A 23,793-nucleotide genomic window follows, 5' to 3' on the forward strand; every position below is an offset into this window, starting at 1 on the left:
GAAAAGTAAATTTTGTTGGATTTGACGATTCTTCAACGTGCGCTTTTTGAGAGTGGCACAGCGGGTGCAGGAGTCCGCCCGATGCTCTGGTCCCAGACACTGCAAGCACCAATTGTGTGGGTCAGTGAGGGAGATCGGGCGTGCACACCGCTGGCACTTCTTAAAACCTGGCTGCGGGGGCATGAATGGAAACACGGCCTCCGCAAAATCAAACCCCGAGGCCTGGATCGTGGCAACAGGCCCCGCCGGGGTAGGAACGAAAAAATAAAACAAAAGAAAGAATTTTTTTTTTTTTTTTTTGGAATTGGAAAGAAAAAAGTACCCGAAGGTGAAAAACCGAAAAAAATAACGCGAGCGGGAAGGCAAAAGGAGGATTTCAACTCTGTTGAAAAAACACACGTCTTCTTCGCTCCGCGGAAACGAAAAAAACTGGGGACCACGCACTCCTCCGTCGGGCGGGAAGGCACTCGCGCACGCGCGGTGCGGCCAACTAGAACTTTCTAGTAAAAAGGTCCGTACCGAGGGCTCCGTCGGTGACGTCACCCATGCGTAAAGAATATGCTGCCTGCTTGTCCTGGGATAAAGCTGATATCAGACTCCACAGTTTGGTTTGGATTCCTACTCTTCTGTGGCTTCAAGGGGTCAATTTTTTGGTCGTTTAAGGAGCAGAATATCCTGGTCCATGACCTGCAACTTGATGGTCTGATTAATCCTGAGTTCTAAGCACTTTTAGAGGGGCTGTCCTATATACCCTACACAAGCAGGCTGCTTGCTGCAAGCTAGAAGCAGACACACAGCCCTGGAATTGTTTGGTATGAGGTTCAGGTCACTGTAAGACCATTTAGGCACCGCTAGGTGTGATTCTATAGAGGGTGCCTAGCGGTTGACACCTGGGCAGAGCAACGCCTATAAGGGCCCATTTATAGAATCCCACCCTTTAGTGCCAATTCCCACACCTAACTTTAGGCACCAGACTTACGCCTGATGTAAATGCTGGCACCCAAATTAGGCATGCTGAGAGTATTCAGAAACAACGTGTGTATGATATGCCCATCCCCCTCCCATGGCCATGCCCCCTTTTAAGTTGGCATGCCTTAAAGAATTGCATGCAGCCAGATGGGAAACAGTACCAAATGCACAGCAATAGTATCAACTTGGAATATACACTTTTGGGGCGGGGCGGGGTCCCTGAATATCCCAGAAACTGGCCACTGGAAATCTTTTTGGACCTCTTCTGAACACTATTTGTAGTTGTTCTGCACAGCGTTGTCCAAATGCCTGTTCCTGCAGCAGATGCCGACTGCCATTGCGCCTTTGCCGCCTTTAGTATTGCTCACCACGCAGCTGTTGTCCACTGAATATGCCCCCCGAGTACTGGAGCCCCGGGAGTATGCATGGCAGCCTGTCAGAGTCCAACCGGCATCACAAGACACGGTCACCTGTGACAAGAAAGCATTTCATCAAAGCACAGCCCCTCCTGAAACATCGAGCGTATGAAATCACCAGTGGGAGACCCAAGTTCACTTCTTAAATCTCGATTTTGCTCCTCAGGCCAGTAAGGACTGGAGAGGCTGCAGAGGAAGCATCCCACCCGCCCGAGGAGGAGAGGAAGTCTTAGTCATCACGCAACAGTGACCAGCTGAAAGGCACACTAGCCAACTATGTTGTGTCCTGGAGGAAAGACTAAGCTATGTCGTGTCCTGGAGCCAGAAGATTATTGCTGTGATGGCTGTTTGTGAGAAGGTGCTAGAAAAGACAAAAACTTCCCAGATTTTGATCGAGCTGCAAGTCCAAAGCAACAGGAACCAGCTAACACTATTTACTGATGTATTCATTTATTAATTTACTTAGCCCCACCCCCCTTTCTACAAAACCACAGTATGGTTTTTAGCACTGGCTGTGCTGGTAACAGCTGCGACACTCATAGGAATTCTATGAGCATTAGAGCTGTTATCGCCAGAGCCAGCGCTAAAAAAATGCGCTACGGTTTATAAAACGGGTGGGGGGGGTATTTATTATTCATTCATTCATTTAGATCTAAGTAATTTTCAATATTAGGGCTAGATTTATTGTAGAATTCTACTGTTTTTAACGTGCATTATTAGTAAGTAGGTCCCAGTATGCAAAATCAGCCCTGCTGTAAATATTGAATGCTAACCTGCAGTGAAAAGCCAAAACACAGCAACTGTAGAGAATGTAAATATGAGAAAAGTCCAAAAAAAACCCTGATTTATTTGAATAAAATCCTATGATGTAATTCTCGACCCATACCATTTAGCAAGAGATAGTGCTTTGGACTTTTGCTACAGGCTTGAAAATGCATCCAAGTGTTAAACGGCTTCCATGCCTACCTATCACCCTCATAAATGCCAAATCAGTCAATAACAAAGGCATCCTACCAAAACTTGGCCTAAAGAGAGGGATCTCAAAGTCCCTCCTTGAGGGCCGCAATCCAGTTGGGTTTTCAGGATTTCCCCAATAAATATGCATGAGATCTATTAGCATACAATGAAAGGTGAAGGTGCAAAGGCGAGCCACGAAACTAGTCAAAGGTATGAAAAAGTTGAGCTATGAAGAACGCCTCAAGAAACTGGGACTGTTCACACTCGAGAGGAGAAGACTGAGAGGCGATTTGATAGAGACTTTTAAAATATTAAAAGGATTTGATGACATAGACCAAGAAGCAGCATTACTAAGATTTTCAGATGTGACACGGACAAGAGGTCATAGCCTGAAACTGGGTGGCAGCAGGTTCAGGACGAATGCCAAAAAGTTCTGTTTCTCACAACGAGTGGTGGGCGCTTGGAATTCTCTTCCTGAGGGTGTTGTGGCGGAGACTACTCTTCGGGGTTTCAAGCACAAGTTGGATATACACCTTCTTGCAAATCATATTGAGGGATACGGTAATTTCAGGTTTTCATAATAGAGAACTAAATGGGCCGCCGCATGAGCGGATCGCCGGACTTGATGGACCTCGGTCTGATCCGGTGAGGGCATTTCTTATGTTCTTATGTTCTTACCTCATGCATAGTCATTGGGGAAATCCTGAAAACCCGACTGGATTGTGGCCCTCGAGGAGGGACTTTGACACCCCTGCATTAGGATAAAAACTTGTATTGAAAAAAACAAACCAACATGCATTCCTCAGGATAATTGTAACCTGCAGACCTGTAACCCGTCCTGAGCTCTTTGGGGACAACGGGCTAGAAAACGAATTCAGTAAAACGCGGCAACTACAGGACTTCTCGTGATTTAGATTAGTCTCGACAAAATCCGAGTACTTAGGGCTCCTTTTACAAAGGTGCGCTAGCGTTTTTAGCGCACGCACTGGATTAGCACGCGCTACCTGAAGAGCTACCGCCTTCTCAAGAGGAGGCGGTAGAGGCTAGTGCGCGTGACATTTTAGCGTGCGCTATTCCGCACGTTAAGGCCCAAATCACCTTTCTAAAAGGAGCCCTTAGTCGCGCGCGCTAAAAATGCTAGCGCACCTTTGTAAAAGGAGCCCTAAATACTCGGATTTTGTCGAGACTAATCTAAATCACGAGAAGTCCTGTAGTTGCCGCGTTTTTCTGAATATTTAATTTATTGAATTCGTTTTCTAGCCCGTTGTCCCCAAAAAGCTCAGAACGGGTTACAGGTCTACAGGTTACAATTTGCCATAGTTATCCTGAGGAATGCATGGTGGTTTGTTTTTTTCAATACAAGTTTTTATCCTAATGCAGGGGTGTCAAAGTCCCTCCTCGAGGGCCGCAATCCAGTCGGGTTTTCAGGATTTCCCCAATGAATATGCATGAGATCTATGTGCATGCACTGCTTTTGATGCATATTCATTGTGGAAATCCTGAAAACCCGACTGGATTCGGCCCTCAAGGAGGGACTTTGAGATCCCTGGCCCACTGTAATGTGGGTAGCGCCTTTTGAAAATCAGGCCCTTAATTTGTCATGTATAATTCCAAATAACAAAGAAACATTTAATCAGGAATGCTGAACATCAAGTCCCGGTAATGTGCCGGAAATACATTGTCATCAAACTTGAAATGAAAACTGGACCGAGGTCACCTTCAATGCAAGTGGCAAAAGCCTTAATTGCTTTGTTGCTCAAGTTGGGATTAGAAGTCTGCATGGGAACGGGGGTCCCGCGGGACTCCCACGGGGACCCCCCTCTAGCCAACGGGACTCCCACAGGGATGGAAGGCTTTGGAAGCAGGTTTCGTCCATATAATATAATGGACACGTCAGCCTTAGTAAAAGAGGGGGTTTATAAGTTAATTACCTGAACAGAAAACAAGAAAAGGGTTCCACCAAAGAGATTCCACAAGGAAAACAGCAGCACAAACACAAAAGAAACTGTGGAATTGATGATCCTGTCGGAAGTAATTGCTGCTTTTTATGAGAACGGGCGGGGATGGGTGGGGACGGAGAGGATCCTGACGGGGATGGGTGGGGACAGAGAGGATCCTGGCGGGGACGGGCGGGATTTCTGTCCCCGTGCAACTCTCTAGTTGGGATAACTACGGCATAAAAAATAAAATCACTTGCCGTTAGTTTTCAAGGTATCAATCACGTCAAAGCATGATGCTTGTCTGGGCAGTTGTATTCTTATGCACACAGATACTCATAACATTGACAGACTTGCGGACGCAACGTGCATGTCATCTACTCTAAGAAGGGAATTTTTAAAAAATAATGTAAAATTCTGGAATCTCTTCAAGGCACGCAGCTTGAGAGACACTGCTAAATAGGAAGTGACTGAAAATCGCGGTTTGGTGGGACTCCGTTTTCCACTTACCTTCTCTGTGAAGCCACCAGGCGAATACTCTTTGACCTTGCATTCAAGACGGGGGGCGTGGCAACACAACGCATGGGTGGTTACATCTGTCCTCCCTATGCATGATGTATCCCATGTGTCCTGCTTCCGTGACACAGGACGGACATTGTCACTAAAGTGTCCTGACAGAGAATGGGAGCTGCAGCCTACCAAAGACAGAGAGGCCATCAGGACAGGGGTTCACAATTCACGTCAGATGCTCTAGTCTAGCACAAACTTAGCAGGCAACACCAGATGGATTATTTTCAAATGCTATGCTTGGTTTCTCAAAGGGGTTTCTCATCAGCAAGGAACAGGAGATCAGTATTTAATTCTGGCCAAAGTCTGCACACCTAGGCAAGGAATGAATAACCTGAAAACCTTCCAAAACCAGCCGGCAGCATCTGGTGTCTCTGCTAACCATGTTTAAGTGCTTTTGGAAACTTTAGAAATGCTATGGCAACTTGCTATTTTAATTAAAAGTATCTGACTGGTTCAGTGCTTTAGAAAATAAAATTATTATTACTGGAAAACTTTTCTCTAAACATTCCAAAATCACCACCACTTAGTTCATCTCGCAGAAACCAAACATTGAGTTAATACCTTCTTTCTGAAAGCCAAATATGATGTACAGGGACTGGAAACGGGCCCTAAGCAACATGTCTCCTAGTGCTCTTACCGTGCCCACTGCATCATGTCCCCCCTTGTGGACCTGCCCCACCCACTGCATCACGCTGCAGTAGGCTATACTGCCCATACCTGGTTGTATGTATAAGACCATCCTTTTAGCTATGGCCATAGCCATGGCCAATACCAGATTCCTGTAGCAATGGACACTGACATGCCAAAGAACATCTGCATTGTCTCTCTGGGGCAGATGTTCAAAAGCATAGCATCTGAATAAGGCTGGTTGTAGCCAGTGTAGCTTGGGAGATAGTTCAGCCTCCGATGTACAAAAGAGTTCTCGGTGGTTTTTACTAACAGCAGTTGCAGCCACTGAGAATCCTATGCAAATGCCTTATAAGGAGCTCCTTAGTATTAGAATGAGAACTGCGTCTAATGCACAACAAGGAATGCCCACCTTGTACTGTGCAAACTGCCACCTTAATGCTTGTTGAAGAGCAATATTCAACAAGCATTAAGAGTAGGGTTACCAGACGTTTTCATGGGAGGCGCCAGCACCTTTACGCCCCCCCCCCCCCAACGTACCTCTTTAAATATTCACCGGCATGAGCAGCATTTTCCACTTGATTCTCACGCCGGCGTTGGCTCCCTTCTGACATCACTTCCTGGCTGCAAGACCAGGACCTGATATCAGAAGGGAGTCAAAGCGGGCACGAGCAGCTGGTGGAAGGTGCTACGCTATTTCAAGAGGTACGCAGGGGGCAGGGGAAAGCTCAAGCGGTGGGGAAGAGTTTGGAGGACATCCCAGTGGTTGGGGGAAGCATGGCGTGGCAATACCAGGCACCACCACCCTGGGCAAGAAACCTCCTTTGCTATGCCACGGCCTGGTGTAGATTCCTAGGAAGAATAAATAGAACCCACATCACCTGTTAAAATGTGACCGTCCTTGGAGCAGCCAGCCATCGCCAATATGCCATCATCATCTGGAGAAGTAGTGTTGGTGTGGCATTCTGCTTTCGGCCAAACACAGCACCTTGCAATGGCATAAACACCCTCCCCACCAAAGGCATTATGAGCAATGCATTCTTTCCGGCCTCCAATGTCCTACGAATTAGAAAACACATACTATAAGGGCCAGGAAGAGAGAGCTTGGTCTTGACATTTGGCCAATCCCTTTGAAAAACTCTTACTTCCCATTTCAAAATGAGAGAAATAACTTGTGAAAACAGTGGAGAAACAGCACAAGGCTGGGATAAATATCCTTCCCCAAACTACACACTTGCAAACGTATACACACAGCAGCTGTGCAGTCCCCCTCCCTCCCCTTAACAAATTCCAAGGGAATGTTGGCCACGAGGCTCCTTGGGATATCAGGATGACTGAAATGCTTTAGGGTTTTATGTCAGGGACACCAGGATAGAAATCTGCTGTTCTCTCACAGATATGCTCACTTTAGCTCATTTCTGTCTTTCATGTAAAGAAACTGAAGAGGAAGCCAAAGAAAGGCCTCAATGACGAGGGAAGCACACACAACAATGGAGTCGTGAGGATAAGATGTCGGGTAATCAGCCATGGGTATACTGTTCTGGAGTCACTTTATTGATAAATATGCTATAAAAGCTTATAGACTCGACACTGGCAGTGTTTCGGCGTCTGTGCCTTTATCGAGACGAGAGTCTTGAATAATAATAATAACTTTATTCTTTTATACCGCCATAACCAAGAGTTCTAGGCAATTTACACTAAAAAGAGAGCTGGACCATCAACGAAATACAATAATACAGTAAAAATACAAGTATATTATAAGATACAGTTTCAATATAAATCTCTCATTAAGTAATAAACTTATCGAACAGAGTGGTCTTAATTAATTTCCGAAAAGAGCAATAAAGAGAACATAGCTTGTTGAATATATTTACCTAGTCAAGATTGTTATCTACCAGCTTGAAATGTTAGGGTCCCATTAATTTTTGGATAAGCAAACAAGTAAAAATTTCTAGTTTCCCTTGATGGTCTATACAATACAAAATGAGAAAAAAGGTAAGCTGGAGACAATCCCGATATCAGCTTAAAGCAGATACAGGAAAATTGGAATAGTACTCTTGCCTCCAAAGGCAGCCAATGAAGTAGACGATAGTATGGGCTAACATGGTCATTCTTTTTCAAACCAAAAATCAGTCGAACAGCCGTATTCCGAATTATCCTTAATTTCCTTAGAATTTTTTTGGGTACTCCTAAATAGATGATGTTACAATAATCTTGACGAGTAGACACAGCGCACACGGACACTCTGGTTGAAGCGCTGGTAAAGAGTCTGAAGGAACAGAAAGTGAACAAGTGTCCAAAGCAAAGCTCGTGACCCTTAGCTTTGCTTTGGATACTTTTTCACTTGCTGTTCCTTCAGACTCTTTACCAGCGCTTCAACCAGAGTGTCCGTGTGCACTGTGTCTACTCGTCAAGACTCTCGATAAAGGCACAGATGCCGAAACACTGCCAGTGTTGAGTCTATAAGCTTTTATAGCATATTTATCAGTAAAGTGACTCCAGAACAGTATACCTGTGGCTGATTACTTGACATCTTTTCCTCACAACTCCATTGTTGTGTGTATTTCATGTAAAGAAGCCATTAACCCTAGAGTCTGAGACCACCAATTCCATAACTGTCCCAGTCCCTGCAAGTCATCTACAAGAGTCCCTGTGTCAAACCTCATAAAACATCATCAATGCTTCAGATTCATGCTGAGGCTTTGTCCGGAGCTGCTGAATGACATCGATATACTGGTGGTAGAGTTATGATCTTAAATCTATCATCAAATCTATCTGCATTTTTGGCATGTTCAATACTCCTTACAGTAGATTTCTTTGCTTTAGCAAGAGAAGCCACTAATATATATTTGGGTTTGGATTTAGCTAATGCTATTCAGCAGTTGTTCAAGACAAGTTACATCCAGATACACTAGATATTTCTGTGTCCCCTGAGGGCTTTTTACCTGGAATCTTGCTACTTTTTGAGACTGCCAGCTACTTGTGACCTGTAATGGTCATTCCTGGAAACAGGATACAGGCTAGATCAGGGGTCTCCTTGAGGGCCGCAGTCCAGTCGGTTTTGCAGGATTTTCCCAATGAATATGCATGAGATCTATGTGCATACACTGCTTTCAATGGGGAAATCCTGAAAACCCGACTGGATTGCGGCCCTCAAGGAGGGACTTTGAGATCCCTGGGTTAAATGAACTGTTGGGTCTAAGCCACGCTTATATTTTTTAGTTCTAATCTAAGTTTGCATCTGAGGCAAAAGGATTACCATATAGCTCCAGATAAAAAGAGGACAGATTGAGATATCCAGGTTTTACTTCCACTGAAAGCAACAGAAGTAAAACCCAGATGTCTTCAACCTATCCTCCTTATTCTGGACCGATTCTACTTTGATAAACTGGGAAATCAAACAGTTATCCACCTATAGAGGTCACTAATTAGTGCTCAGAGAACCGTTGTTTATGAGAGACCGTTGGGTGAGCAAAATTGGCCCACTAATTAAAGGGCTCGTTTCTCAGTCACTGCACTAAAGGTACCCTTAAGATGTTCAAAAACGGTCTTCTTCTCACATAGAAAAAAATGCTCCATGGTGCGACCTCATCTGGAGTATTGCGTTCAATTCTGGTCTCCTTATCTCAAGAAAGATATAGTGGCGCTAGAAAAGGTTCAAAGAAGAGCGACCAAGATGATAAAGGGGATAGGAACGCCTCTCGTATGAGGAAAGACTAAAACGATTAGGGCTCTTCAGCTTGGAAAAGAGACGGCTGAGGGGAGATAGGATTGAAGTCTACAAAATCTATGAGTAGAGTAGAAGTGGATTGATTTTTCACTTCCGTCAAAAATCACAAAGACTAGGGGACACTCGATGAAGTTACAGGGAAATACTTTTAAAACCAATAGGAAGAAATATTTTTTCACTCAGAGAATAGTTTAGCTCTGGAACGCGTTGCCAGAGGTTGTGGTAAGAGCGGATAGCATAGCTGGTCTTAAGAAAGGTTTGGACAAGTTCCTGGAGGAAAAGTTCATAGTCTGTTAATGAGAAAGACATGGGGGAAGCCATTGCTTGCCCTGGATCGGTAGCATGGAATATTGCTACTCCTTGGGATTTGGCCAGGTACTAGTGACCTGGATTGGCCACTGTGAGAACGGGCAACTGGGCTTGATGGACCATTGGTCTGACCCAGTAAAGCTAGTCTTATGTTCTTAGTTTTAAATAGGTAATAACCAGACTTAACTTTAGGTGAAGACTTCAGTAAAACATTACATTATGAATTTGGGGTAGGATCCCAAAGGTCTCTCATAAGTAATGGTTCTCTGAGTACTAATCAGTGACTTCTATAGGTGTATAACTGTTTGATTTCCAATGTATCAAAGTTGACTCTGTTCTTGGTTTATTACACTTGGGTTTAAAAAAGTGTCATTCCTGATATATATTTAGGTATCCTGCTCCTTTTACTGAGCCAATATGGTAACCCAAGAGATCACAAGGATCTCTGAGGCAGGAGGAAGAGCTGGAGGAACTGGCTCTTGGGCTATTTGATTACATTTTTTTTTTGTTTTCTAGTTTCAAAGACAACATGGAGGCACACTAGGTTTCACCACAGACTGAAGAGGCTGAGATATCCGCTCAGGCTCAGGCCTATACCTCAAGGTGTTCTCCTCGCCTTTTGCCGTTCTTGGAGAAACTGGCACAGCTGAAGAGCTCCTCATTTCCACTGCAGCGAGCCACTGCTGTGGCTGAGCGAGCCATGCCCGACTGTCTAGACCACACCGTGCGACAAAACAGCTCCTCCTCTGGAAGAAAAAGTGTCAGATAGGACTCCAATAGATCCATTGTGTATCCAGATATAACGGAAAACCACTAAGTAGAAGGGGTCAGCAAAAATGAACCAACCAACCATAATTATTTATACGTATAGTTCACTAAGATATAATCTGCTTTTAGTTTAGCTGCCATTTATTCATCCCAGTGACTTTGCACTTGCTCATCTTGTCCTGTCTATAAATCTCAACCGTGCTTGCCCCCTTGGCTACCTATCAAGGTTTCAAGGTTTCATAAAAAATTTGATAAAATCGCTTATTTTGGATTTACTAAGCAAATTACAATAAAATATTGGGTACAATCAAAAACAATACTTTAACACTACAGACAACACAGGCATCGACTAACTTGTACAAGAGGGTAAAAAGGGGAGAAATACAATCTTTCTGAGAAAAGAAACAATAAAGGCAAATATGGCAGGAATGGGGGAAAAAAATCAGCTGAAAATAGAGCGAGGGAAAATTTAGCAGTTACAAGCATCCTTAAAAAGAAAACATTTAGGGTTACTTTTGAACCGATCCACGTTCTTATCTTCCCATTAGATAATAGTGGAAGAGCATTGCAGATCTTAGGAGCAGTTACTGGAAAAATATCTTGCCGATGTGTGCTTATAATTTTTCGTGATGGGACTGTCAGTAAATGTTGGTCCATTGAACAAAGTGCGCAAGATGGAGTATAAGGGATGAGTAGTTTATTTATAATTTGGGGCTCTTTAGATAGTTTGAGTTTTGAATGATAATATGATTTTAAAGGAAATTCTATGGTTGAACAGAAGCCAGTGTGCTTTTTGTAAAGGGGAAGTTGCATGATCATTGTTTCATTGTACTGTATTGTATTATATAATACGTACTAGTCTTTAAGCCCGTTACATTAATGGGTGCTAGAATAGATGTGTGTCTGTCTTTCTTTCTTTCCCTCTCTCTCCTTGATTGCTTTCTGTCTGTCTTTCTTTCTTTCTGTCTCCCTCTCTCCTTGGCCGCTGTATGTCTGTCTGTCTTTTTTTGCTGTCTGTCTCCTTGGTCGTTGTCTGTCTGTCTTTTTTTCTGTATGTGTCTCTCTCCTTGTCCGCTGTCTGGTTTTGTTTTGTTTTTTTCTTTCAATCTCTCTCCCTGGCCCCCTGTCTTTCTGTGTGTGTCTTTCACTCCCACCTACCTGTCTCTATTTCTGTCAGTCTGTCAATGTCACGTCTAGGGTTTTTTTTTTCTTTAAATCTCTCTCCCTGTCAATTATCATGCCCCATCCTACCATTTTTTTTTAATCATGCGTTTCCTTTGACTTCTCTTAACTCACTTGCCAGGGTCTCCTAACCATTTGCCATTTCTTCTTTCTCCATGCTCACCATCCACCTTCTATCTCTGTATATGTTTTTCCCCATGTTCAGCATCTCCCTTCTCTATGTCTCCTATATGTCCCTTTCTAGTATTTTCCCTGTGCCCATCTCCCTGCCTTCATCATCTCATCATTCTATGATTCCCTCCCCTGTATACAGTATCACTCCTCCATATTTTATTTATTAAAAAAAATTCTTACCCACCTACCGTATTTTCACATAGATAACGCGCACTCCGTGTAAAACGCGCACACGGGTATAGTGCGCAAAAAAACACATATTTATGTACATAAATTTTTATATACCGCGCACTACCCGTATACCGCGCATGCTGCCTGACTCTCCTTTCGCCCGCGCCGCCGACTCTCCTCTGGAGACCCCGACTCTGTTTCATCACCCGCTCCGACTCTCCTTTCCTCCCTTGAAGTCCTGTCCCTACCCTGAAAGCCTGAATGCCGCCCCCCCGACGTCCCGATTCACCCCCCCCGCAGGACCGCTCGCACCCCCCACCCCGAAAGGACCGCTCGCACGCACCCGCACCCCCACCCGAAGGACCGCTCGCACCCCCACCCCGAAGGAGCGCTCGCACTCCCACCCCGAAGGACCGCTCGCACCCCTACCCGAAGAACTGCTCGCACCCCCAAAGCCTCACCCCCCATGGAGAAGCAGTCTACCTTGTTTCCAGATGCCAGCGAGCCCAGCTGTTTTCTCTGCCGGCGGTCCCGCCCCTTCTCTGAGCCCTGCTGCGCTGCTTTTTCTTCCGGCGGTCCCACCCTTTCTCTGACATCAGAGAAAGGGCGGGACCGCCTGAAGAGGAAGCAGCGCAGCACAGGGCTCTGAGAAGGGGCAGGACCACCGGCAGAGGAAGCAGCTGGGCTGGCATCCGGAAACAAGGTAGACAGCTTCTCCATGGGGGAGGGGGGGAGGCTGTGGGGGTGCGAGCGGTCCTTTGGGTGGGGGTGCAAGCGGTTCCTTCGGGGTGGGAGTGCGAGCGCTTCTTCCGGGTGATGAATCGGGCGTCGGGGGGGGGGAAACTATGTAAAAAAAAATTTGTACAACGCGCTCATTGCGTATAATGCGGCAAGGGTATGCGCGGTTTGTAAAAACCACGTATAACGCGCAGGCGTTAATATGCGAGAAAATACGGTATTCCTAGGCGGCTTACAAAAATACAAGAGATTTGGATTTTTGCCCAAAAATAGCTAGGAAGAAAAAAATATATATATTTTTTTAAGATTGAATCAGGTTGGGCAGACTGGATGGACCATTCGGGTCTTCATCTTCCGTCATCTACTATGTTACTATGTTTCTATACAAACTGAGCCAAAAAGCGAAAACCTTAATCGAGTGTTCAAAACCCAATATCTTCTGATTATCATACAATGTAGAGCACTCAAGTGATAAAAATTCACAATGATATCAACAGAGGAAAAAGATCTCAACACACCCCTGGGATCCAATCAATAGAAGGACACCAATTTGGGGGTTAGGGCATCATCATTGATCAAAACCTCTGTGAAAATTTATCAATAATTTAATTTTGATTAATTTTTCAAACACATTATTTTTATAAATATTTATGTGATTTTGAACATATTTCAACAATTCCTATCTCTCCCATGTGTAGGAATCGCAAGGGTAACCTAGGACATAAAGTCTGGCATGCTGTATTATAGCTGACTACAAGCACTTATCTTTTTTAGACCCGACGGAGGCCAAGTCCTTTTCACTTCTTCAGGGCTTCTTCAGGGTAGACACTGAAGCTTGAGAGAGCCTGTTCGTGGCGACTTTGTAACATATTGCTGGACAACTGTTAAAATTACTAGATACTGGCAGCAATACAAGCTTCAGTATGTCCCCTGAAGAAGCCCATTGGTGTGAAACAGACTTGGCCTTCGTCGGGTCTAAAAAGATAAGTGCTTGTAGTCAGCTATAATACAGCATGTCAGACATGCTGTATTATAGCTGACTACAAGCAATTCATTGGCCAAGTGTCGACGCCACTTCTCGAACAACCCCAAAATAACTGGTTTTGCAATCGGTGCTAAGCGGACATTTTCATTGGCACCATCTAGTTAATTGCCACTGAAAATGACTGGTTAATTCCAAACAAGCGATTTAACTAGGCAGGAGCCGTTTCTGGCCAATTAAATTGCGCCGAATATCGACCCTTATATTTTTGTTTCCTGCAGTCTTCCATTATTTTGGCAGTCATAGAAACAGAAAATAGAAACATGATGGCAGCTAAAGGCCAAATGAACCATCCGCAGCATCCACTATCTCATCCTGTCCCTATAGACCAGGGGTCTCAAAGTCCCTCCTCGAGGGCCGGAATCCAGTTGGGTTTTCAGGATTTCCCCAATGAATATGCATGAGATCTATGTGCAAGCACTGCTTTCAATGCATATTCATTGGGGAAATCCTGAAAACCCGACTGGATTGCAGCCCTCGTGGAGGGACTTTGAAATCCATGCTATAGACTGAGGCTCTTTACACCTGAATTGTGAGGTCATAGAGCTGTATGGTTATAGAAACATAGTCATACAATGTAGAGCACTCAAGTGATAAAAATGCACAATGATATCAACAGAGGAAAAAGATCTCAACACACCCCTGGGATCCAATTAATAGAAGGACACCAATTTTGGGGTTAGGGCATCATTGATCAAAACCTCTGTGAAAATTTATCAATAATTTAATGTTGATTAATTTTTCAAACACATTATTTTTATAAATATTTATGTGATTTTGAATATATTTCAACAATTCCTATCTCTCCCATGTGTAGGAATCGCAAGGTATAGTATAGCAAAGTATTCTGGCCCTCTGTCCAGCTGACTATGTCTACCACATAGCTAAGCACATGATACAGTACCTGTCATTAGTTTTGGAGGCAGTCCTGCCACTCTATTAGGGGTTATAAGCCTCTGATCATCTGGAAACCAAGCTTCGTTGATGATGTTTTTAGCAGAGAAGTGGATCAGCCTCTGCCTCAACTCAGTTACTGTCAGACCTGCATTTGTGTTCAGAATCATCGGCGGCAATGCCTAGGGAAAGGAAAAAAGCCATTTGTTTTCGGAACAAGTTTATCAATGGATTTAACACAGCGTCTTTCATTCAAACAAGGTCTTGATACCTTCATCAAATCACAGCACTGCAGATATAATTCCCCAAATTCTGTATATGGGGTCCACAATTAGGCACTGGTATTTGGGTACCGATCCAAGATTCTGCGCCTGAGGGCCAGATGCAGAGAGCTCCGGCAACCTGGCAGAAAACGCTGGGCTGCGAGTGAGATTTTTCTCCTCTTACTGACCTACTGCTGCCTCTCACAATCTGTCTTCACTTATCTCCCCCTATGATCCTCCCCGCTGGTTAGTCCCTCCTATCTGTGCCCTTCTCTTCAACTGCCAACTTCAGACTCCGTCCCTTCTGCCTTGCTGCGCTGTATGGTTGGAACAAGCTGTGTTCAAGGCCCAGTTAAAAGCCCACCTCTTTGAGAGTGCTTTCAACTCCTAATTCCTCTCACCTCACCCATCCCCAACCCTATATGTACATGTCTGTCTGTCCAAGTTAGATTGTAAGCTCGTCTTCCAAGCAGGGACAGTCTATAAATGTCACAATGTACAGTGCTGTGTACACCTTTCTGTGCTATATAAGTGATAAGTAGTAGTAGTAGATTATATTTACTCTATTTGTGCTAAGTACTGGAGTGAAAGGGGGAGGAACTGTGCCTGGTTCCTGCCCACAAGAGCTGAGTGTCAGGCACAGCTCTTGTGCACAGGCCCAGTACAGTACCTCCCCTTTACATAGCAAAAAGTACAAAAAAAAACAAAACAAACCCTAAAACCTTCCAGCCGCAGCTGAAGAATCTTTTGCTGCGGCAAGTTCAGAAGATTTGGGGGTTTTTTTAGTTTCACAGTGCGATTTGCTTGTGCGTGTTTTGTGTGTGTCCCACACCTATCGTCAGGACGCAGCTGTTAGGTGCGGGATACGTGCGCATAAAACATGCACAAACGGCTCCTATCCAAGCAAAATTCAAGCTACTGACAGCTCTAGACCTGACAGAAAATTTTGACCGCTGAAAGGTGGGTGTTCAATACTAATGAGAGCCTTGTAATGCATTGGCATAGGATTATCAGTGGCTGCTACCGAGATCGGTAAAAGCCCCCGAGAAGCCTTTTTGCATCGAAGGATGATCTACCTTGCAAGTAAGTCTGGCTACAACCAGTCATACTTGCATGGCAAGCTTTTGAGAATCGGGGCCTCTATTGGCTAACAAACCAAATGGTGCCAATAATTGGGTAGTAACTGGTACCAATTTGAATTTGAATGGACATTTTGCTATGTATTATTCTATAATAATGTGCGCCCTTGCCTTAACCTCCTCATTTGACCTCCAGCTATGCTCCACTACCCCCACTCACCGGGGTGACCACTGTCTTGATCTTGTCTTTTTCTCCAACTGGTCTCTCGCTCTCTAACTTCTCTACCTCACTGCTCCCCATCTCTGATCATCATCTGATAACCTTCACAATTACTCCCCTTCCCCGTCACCCACGCCTGGTCACCTCCAACAGGTTTCGAAATCTTCAAGCCCTCGATCCTTCCTCGTTCTCAACCACTGTTTCACCTCTCCTTGCCTCCGCTATGTTATCCAAGTCTGTCCACAAGGCTGTCTCGTCGTACAACTCTATTCTCTCCTCTGCTCTGGACGCCCTTGCTCTCCCTGTTCCCCGCTCTGTCAGGCGGACCAAGCCTCAACCTTGGCTCACTCCCAGTATCCTTTACTTACATTCATGTACCTAGTGTACCGGGCACCTTTGGCTCAAATCTCATACACATGCTGATCTAAGCGTCTAACTTAATTATTTAACAAGCTCAATCGGCACTGATAACAAGCAATTAGCACTTTATAATTAGCTTAAATTAAAATTAGTTGGGTGGTAAGTGGCTAACTTGGTAGGCGCCTACTGCTTTCAAGTAGGTGCCTTGCCCAAGGCGCTTACTGGAAAGTGAGCATGGTTAGGGGGCCAATTGTGAACGGATCTCAGAGATTGAATCAGGTTGGGCAGACTGGCCGTCATCTACTATGTTATGTTACTATGTATGTTTTGCGTGTAGGCACTTAAAAGGGACTTAAGCGACAGTAGGTGCCTAGCTTAGGCGTCAGAATTTAGGCCAAGAAAACCCTGGCATAAATAGGGTGTGTCCATAGTCCACTCTAGGTGCGATTCTATAAAAGGCGCCTAACTGATAAATGACAGGCGCAATGCGCAGTATTCCTTAGCGCCTATGCCTTAGGTGCCGTTTATAGAATCAGGGCCTCGGCGTTATAGAATAATGTATAGGCAGATGTATGGGCAAATTCAAATCAGTGCCAATTAACTTCAACAATTGATCGTTAAGACAATTAATTAATAGTTAATGACTTGTTAACTAATGTAGTTGCATTCGCATATTGGATCCGTGCAACAATTCTGTTCGCCGTACATGAAGAAGGACACGGTACTACTCGAAAGGATCCAGAGAAGAGCGACGAAGATGGTTAAGGGGTTGGAAGAGTTGCCGTACAGCGAAAGATTAGAGAAACTGGGCCTCTTCTCCCTCGAACAGAGGAGATTGAGAGGGGACATGATCGAAACATTCAAGGTACTAAAGGGGATAGACCTAGTAGATAAGGTCAGGTTGTTCACCCTCTCCAAGGTAGGGAGAACGAGAGGACACTCTCTAAAGTTAAAAGGGGATGGATTCCGTACAAACATAAGGAAGTTCTTCTTCACCCAGAGAGTGGTAGAAAACTGGAACGCTCTTCCGGAGGCTGTCATAGGGGAAAACACCCTCCAGGGATTCAAGACAAAGTAGATAAAGACAAGTTGTTCAACCTCTCCAAGGTAGGGAGAACGAGAGGGCACTCTTTAAAGTTGAAAGGGGATAGATTCCTTACAAACGTAAGGAAGTTCTTCTTCACCCAGAGAGTGGTAGAAGACTGGAACGCTCTTCCAGAGTCTGTCATAGAGGAAAACACCCTCCAGGGATTCAAGGCAAAGTTAGACAATTTCCTGCTAAATAAGGGCGTTCACTGGTAGGGCTAGTCTCAGTTAGGACACTGGTCTTTGACCGGAGGGCCACCGCATGAGCGGACTGTTGTGCATGATGGACCACTGGTCTGACCCAGCAGCGGCAGCTCTTATGTTTATATGTTCTAATTTAATTTCCATATACAGAACCTATGTTGCAGAATTGCGTCTAGCACCCAATTGTCAATTTGTGGTGCCAGTCATTCTTCAACTTACTTGCAAAATTGGCACCTATCTTTAAATGCCAAATGCTCTTCCTATTTGTAGGTCATTCTTGGGTAATTCAGAGTCCGGTGACAGAACCGATTCCTACCTGCTACGTGCGCTGCCGCCTGGGAGGTTCCACTCTTTGACGTGAAGCAGGTGCTACAGTCGCTGGAGGCACCAACGATATCATCTCCTGGAGCAAAGACATCAACACAGCGCCCAAAGTTCGTTCCCAGCACCCCCATGGTGGCTGGCTGGTCCTCATAGTTTGTCGCACCGACAGTGATAACCTACAAAAGAGAGTGAAAATTATATACACTGTGGCGTGGCTCAACACTTGAGTGCCACAAATGGGCCTGGCGTGCAGGATAACCAGGCCCATTCTTAATGTCCAGAGTACACCCAGCAAATAATACTAGAAAACTTTCATCGTAAACCAGCAATTTCTACTATAAGGAGGCCCTCTGCCATAGACTAACTATGAAGTATCACACATCTTTTTGCACTCATAGCCATCCTTATCATCAGTCTCCAAATTTTTGACTTTTTCAATTCCTTTTCTTTATATCATGTCCCCCTATATTAACCATTAAAATATCTTTTATTTTAATAACTTGTAAATGACCCACTGCCAACATGGCTAGCATTTCGGTTCCTGCATCAGGAAAGTGGTCCGATTCAATATGTTTACATGTGTCTTCCACAAACTGAATAGCTATTCTACGGCATAAATACACCTGATGAATAGTCACAGAGGCGCCTGATTTGTACCCCCCCCCCCCAGAAACCTTGCACAACGATAAACAACTTTAATTGGTAAACCGTGGGCCTGAAATTCAGTTGGTGGCAACCTCCGCCAGTGTTATCCCTGGAAATTCAATGCCGGGCCATGGGGGTTCTGGCACTGAATTTCCGGGTATATGGTGGTGGCAAAAACATAGCCAGTTAAGTGCGATATTCAACACGATTCTGCAAATTGGCACTTTGCAAAATAAAGTAACACTCTTTTCAGCTAGAAAGTTGGTTGGGCTGAGAATAAAATCAGACATTTGATGGTGGTCTGCTCTTTGGACAAGAATGGGACTATTTGAGCCAATAGTGGTTATTAAATATGTAAGACAATTAACAGTGGGATGAGCCCCTCTCCCCCCACCACCAAGACTTGTAAGGGATATACCACCTTTCTGTGTAATTACAATCTAAGTGGTTTGCATATTTTGTACCTGGGGTAACTTGCTCAGAGTCACAAAGAGCTGCAGAGGGAATTGAACTCGGAACCTCAGGGTGCTGAGGCAACAGCTCTAACCACTAGGCCATCCTCCACTGCTGCCCTAGGTCTAACTTAAAACCCTTGCTAAGGATGAGAGGTTGATAATAAAAGGCACCTCAGGTTCTGATGCAGGAGAGTAAAGGCAGGCATCATCCTTGTAATTTCCAGCAGCTGCGATCATCACCACCCCTGTGCGGACCATAAATCGACAGGCAGCGTTCAGGGTGTGGCTGTACCCCCCGACAAAGGGAAGGAGCACAACCAGAGGACTATAAGGCTGCAGAAGTAGTGTTTTCCTGATAAACTCCAAACCTGGTGCAAGAAAGAGACATTGAACGTTAGGAAACCACTGCTATCAGGCAGAAAGATTAAGCAAAATATAGTGATAACTCTTAAGACAGTGGTTTACGTTTCTCATTTGTAGTTTTTTTTTTCATACTCAGCAAGTCAAATGTCAAGCATCAGAGGTTGGTCAATTGAACTGCTCCATGCAGCTCCCATCATATGGAGAGAGAGAGAGAGAGTGAGAAAGCAAGAGAAACAGAGAAAACGAGAGAGAGAGCGAGAGAGTGAGAAAGCAAGAGAGACAGAGAGAACGAGAGAGCGAGCGAGAGAGAACGAAAGAGAGAGTGAGAAAGCAAGAGAGACAGAGAGAACGAGAGAGAGAGCGAGAGAGTGAGAAAGCAAGAGAGACAGAGAGAACGAGAGAGCGAGAAAGCAAAAGTGATAGAGACAATGAGAGAGAGAGAGAGAGTGAGAAAGCAAGAGAGACAGAGTGAGAGACAGAGAATGCAAGAGAGATAGAGAACGAGAGAGAGAGCGAGAGAGGGAGAGAGAGTGAGAAAGCAAGAGAGACAGAGAGAATGAGAGAGAGAGAGAAAGCAAGAGAGACAGAGAGAACGAGAGAGTGAGAAAGCAAGAGAGACAGAGAGAATGAGAGAGAGAGAGAGTGAGAAAGCAAGAGAGACAGAGAGAATGAGAGAGAGAGAGAGTGAGAAAGCAAGAGAGACAGAGAGAACGAGAGAGCGAGCGAGAGAGAACGAAAGAGAGAGTGAGAAAGCAAGAGAGACAGAGAGAACGAGAGAGAGAGCGAGAGAGTGAGAAAGCAAGAGAGACAGAGAGAACGAGAGAGCGAGAAAGCAAAAGTGATAGAGACAATGAGAGAGAGAGAGAGAGTGAGAAAGCAAGAGAGACAGAGTGAGAGACAGAGAATGCAAGAGAGATAGAGAACGAGAGAGAGAGCGAGAGAGGGAGAGAGAGTGAGAAAGCAAGAGAGACAGAGAGAATGAGAGAGAGAGAGAAAGCAAGAGAGACAGAGAGAACGAGAGAGTGAGAAAGCAAGAGAGACAGAGAGAATGAGAGAGAGAGAGTGAGAAAGCAAGAGAGACAGAGAGAATGAGAGAGAGAGAGAGTGAGAAAGCAAGAGAGACAGAGAGAACGAGAGAGCGAGCGAGAGAGAACGAAAGAGAGAGTGAGAAAGCGAGAGAGACAGAGAGAACGAGAGAGAGAGCGAGAGAGTGAGAAAGCAAGAGAGACAGAGAGAACGAGAGAGCGAGAAAGCAAAAGTGATAGAGACAATGAGAGAGAGAGAGAGAGTGAGAAAGCAAGAGAGACAGAGTGAGAGACAGAGAATGCAAGAGAGATAGAGAACGAGAGAGAGAGCGAGAGAGGGAGAGAGAGTGAGAAAGCAAGAGAGACAGAGAGAACGAGAGAGAGTGAGAAAGCAAGAGAGACAGAGAGAATGAGAGAAAGAGAGAGAGAGAGAGTGAGAAAGCAAGAGAGACAGAGAGAATGAGAGAGAGAGTGAGAAAGCAAGAGAGACAGAGAGAACGAGAGAGAGTGAGAAAGCAAGAGAGACAGAGAGAGTGATGAGAGATAGAGAGAACGAGAGAGCGAGCGAGAGAGAACGAAAGAGAGAGCGAGAGAGCGAGAAAGCAAGAGAGACAGAGAGAGCGAGAGAGTGAGAAAGCAAGAGAGACAGAGAGAACGAGAGAGAGTGAGAAAGCAAGAGAGACAGAGAGAACGAGAGAGAGAGCGAGAGAGTGAGAAAGCAAGAGAGAGAGAGAGCGAGAAAGCAAGAGAGACAGAGAGAACGAGAGAGAGCGAGAGAGTGAGAAAGCAAGAGAGACAGAGAGAATGAGAGAGAGAGAGAGAGTGAGAAAGCAAGAGAGACAGAGAGAACGAGAGAGAGCGAGAGAGTGAGAAAGCAAGAGAGACAGAGAGAATGAGAGAGAGAGAGTGAGAAAGCAAGAGAGACAGAATGAGAGAGAGTGAGAAAGCAAGAGAGAACGAGAGAGTGAGAAAGCAAGAGAGACAGAGAGAATGAGAGAGAGAGTGAGAAAGCAAGAGAGACAGAGAGAATGAGAGAGAGAGAGAGAGAGTGAGAAAGCAAAAGAGACAGAGTGAGAGAGAGAGAATGCAAGAGATAGAGAACGAGAGAGAGAGAGAGTGAGAAAGCAAGAGAGACAGAGAGAACGAGAGAGAGTGAGAAAGCAAGAGAGACAGAGAGAAAGAGAGAGAGAGAGAGTGAGAAAGCAAGAGAGACAGAGAGAATGAGAGAGAGAGAGAGAGAGAGTGAGAAAGCAAGAGAGACAGAGAGAATGAGAGAGAGAGAGAAAGCAAGAGAGACAGAGAGAACGAGAGAGTGAGAAAGCAAGAGAGACAGAGAGAATGAGAGAGAGAGAGTGAGAAAGCAAGAGAGACAGAGAGAATGAGAGAGAGAGAGAGTGAGAAAGCAAGAGAGACAGAGAGAACGAGAGAGAGAGAGAGAGAGAGAGATACAATATATATGCACCGTATGGAAGAGATTCTGAAAGGTTAGGTAGCCCTTAGGGGTTATCCATATAAACTGGCCACATGCACACAAAGTGGATTTTCCATACTTTCCAATTATGTATGCATCTTACACACAACAAGAAGGGACATTTCAAGGGTGGGCATATATCTTGCACACAGACCACAGCTTTCATTATCTTACATGTAAACATTGCCCCACATATTCAAACAGGCCAAAGCACGCATGCGCATTAGGGTGGTCCACGATAGTATGCAAAAGAAAATCAACCTTGTCAAATCTTGTCTCCACATGGCTTATTTTTGGCCACTTGGTATGTCTTACTCAGCTTGAATATTTAGAGGTCACCCCGGCATTCGCTGTTTGCTTTCGTGTTATGTATGTAGGTGAGTGTGGTGCAGTGGTTAGAGCTACAGTCTCAGCACCCTGAGGTTGTGGGTTCAAACCCTGCACTGCTACCTGTGACCCTGTGCAAGTCACTTAATCCTCCACTGTCCCAGGTTCATAGACTGAGAACCCATTGGGACAGATAGGGAAAATGCTTGAAGTAAGCTGTATGTAAACCACTTTGAGTGTGCTTGTATAAATACAAAAAAGCAGTACTCAAGTCCCAATCCCTTTCCTAATTAGTCTGTATGGTGTTGTCTAGTTTGCAATCTGCACCTGAAAACTGGCTCCTTGGGAAGTCCGGCTTTTAAATGCTAGACTGCCACATGGACTGGATGTTCTTTGACTAGTCAGTTTTCATCACTATGATGGAGGTAAATTGGTAAGTTATATACACTTTCCCCTCCCCATTCGCGGTTCCTGCACTCGCGGTCTCATATAATCGAAATTTTTTTCTGGGGAGGGGGAAAATAAAAACACCAGTCTTCATGTAAAAAAAATCCATCTTTTGTTCCTCCCTGCCGCCTTCCCGGCCTTACCTGGTGGTCTAGAGGGCTTTCGGGGCAGGAGCGATCTTCCTACGCTCCTGCCCCGTGCAGATCGCCATGAGGAAATGGCTGCTGTGAATTCCCGTAGTCTCTCGAGACTACGTCGGGAACTCCCTACAGCCATTTCCTGATGGCGATCTGCACGGGGCAGGAGCGTAGGAAGATCGCTCCTGCCCCGAAAGCCCTCTAGACCACCAGGTAAGGCCGGGAAAGGCGGCAGGGAGGTGGGGGTGGGTCAGAGCCGGATAATCGCGGTTTTCCGGCATTCGCGGTCCGGCTCTGCCCGTATCCCCCGCGAATGACGAGGGAGAAGTGTAAACTGATGTGCAATGGCAGTATGGGATCAAACCAGGATACTGACACAACGCATAGACTCTTGCGTTACAAAGTTGAAGAAACTGCACGAATAAAAAACAGCTGCAAACAAGGCATTCACAGCCATTTCCAGACAGCTAAGGTTTCTGTCCGAGCACCTAGCAGCACTTTTTATTATGACAGAATCGCCCCAGAAACAAAGCTACAAATGGCGCAAAACGTACAGCACCCACTGTTGCCAGACATTCGACGACGTCTGGTGCGTACAGATGAAACGGAACCTGCGACCTTTGAAAGTCTTGTAACACAGAGAACACAGTCATTTTTTCATCTCTTGTTTGAAGGAGGATCAACAAAAGCGAAAATATTCCCGAAGAAACATCCCACAGAGTGGATGGACGATCCAGTTTTCAAGGAACTTTGGAGTCGGGCATCCAAACTGACTGTTGTTAATGATGCAGCAGGACGAGGGATAAGCCTCATTGACAAAAGATGAAAAACAGAAGCAAAGTGTTCTTAAGCTAGTGGTCAGCCACCGAAAGAAGTTTCCTTCTGCATCAAAGGCAGATCTTA

General features: G+C 45.0%; 1 protein-coding gene across 1 annotated transcript in view; it reads right to left on the minus strand.

The window, feature by feature from the left end:
• Positions 1 to 516: 516 nt before the first annotated feature.
• The window catches only part of PCSK9 (proprotein convertase subtilisin/kexin type 9), a 54,753-nt gene continuing 31,476 nt past the window's right edge, over positions 517 to 23,793 (minus strand). Inside the window, 8 exon segments of the mRNA XM_033915231.1 lie at positions 517 to 1,439; positions 4,790 to 4,974; positions 6,358 to 6,535; positions 10,113 to 10,261; positions 14,495 to 14,654; positions 14,656 to 14,666; positions 18,013 to 18,196; positions 19,292 to 19,488. Of these exon segments, the coding sequence (XP_033771122.1) occupies positions 1,242 to 1,439; positions 4,790 to 4,974; positions 6,358 to 6,535; positions 10,113 to 10,261; positions 14,495 to 14,654; positions 14,656 to 14,666; positions 18,013 to 18,196; positions 19,292 to 19,488 (1,262 nt within the window). The 3' untranslated portion in view covers positions 517 to 1,241.

Source organism: Geotrypetes seraphini, chromosome 12, assembly GCF_902459505.1.
Source record: "Geotrypetes seraphini chromosome 12, aGeoSer1.1, whole genome shotgun sequence".
Taxonomy (NCBI): domain Eukaryota; kingdom Metazoa; phylum Chordata; class Amphibia; order Gymnophiona; family Dermophiidae; genus Geotrypetes; species Geotrypetes seraphini.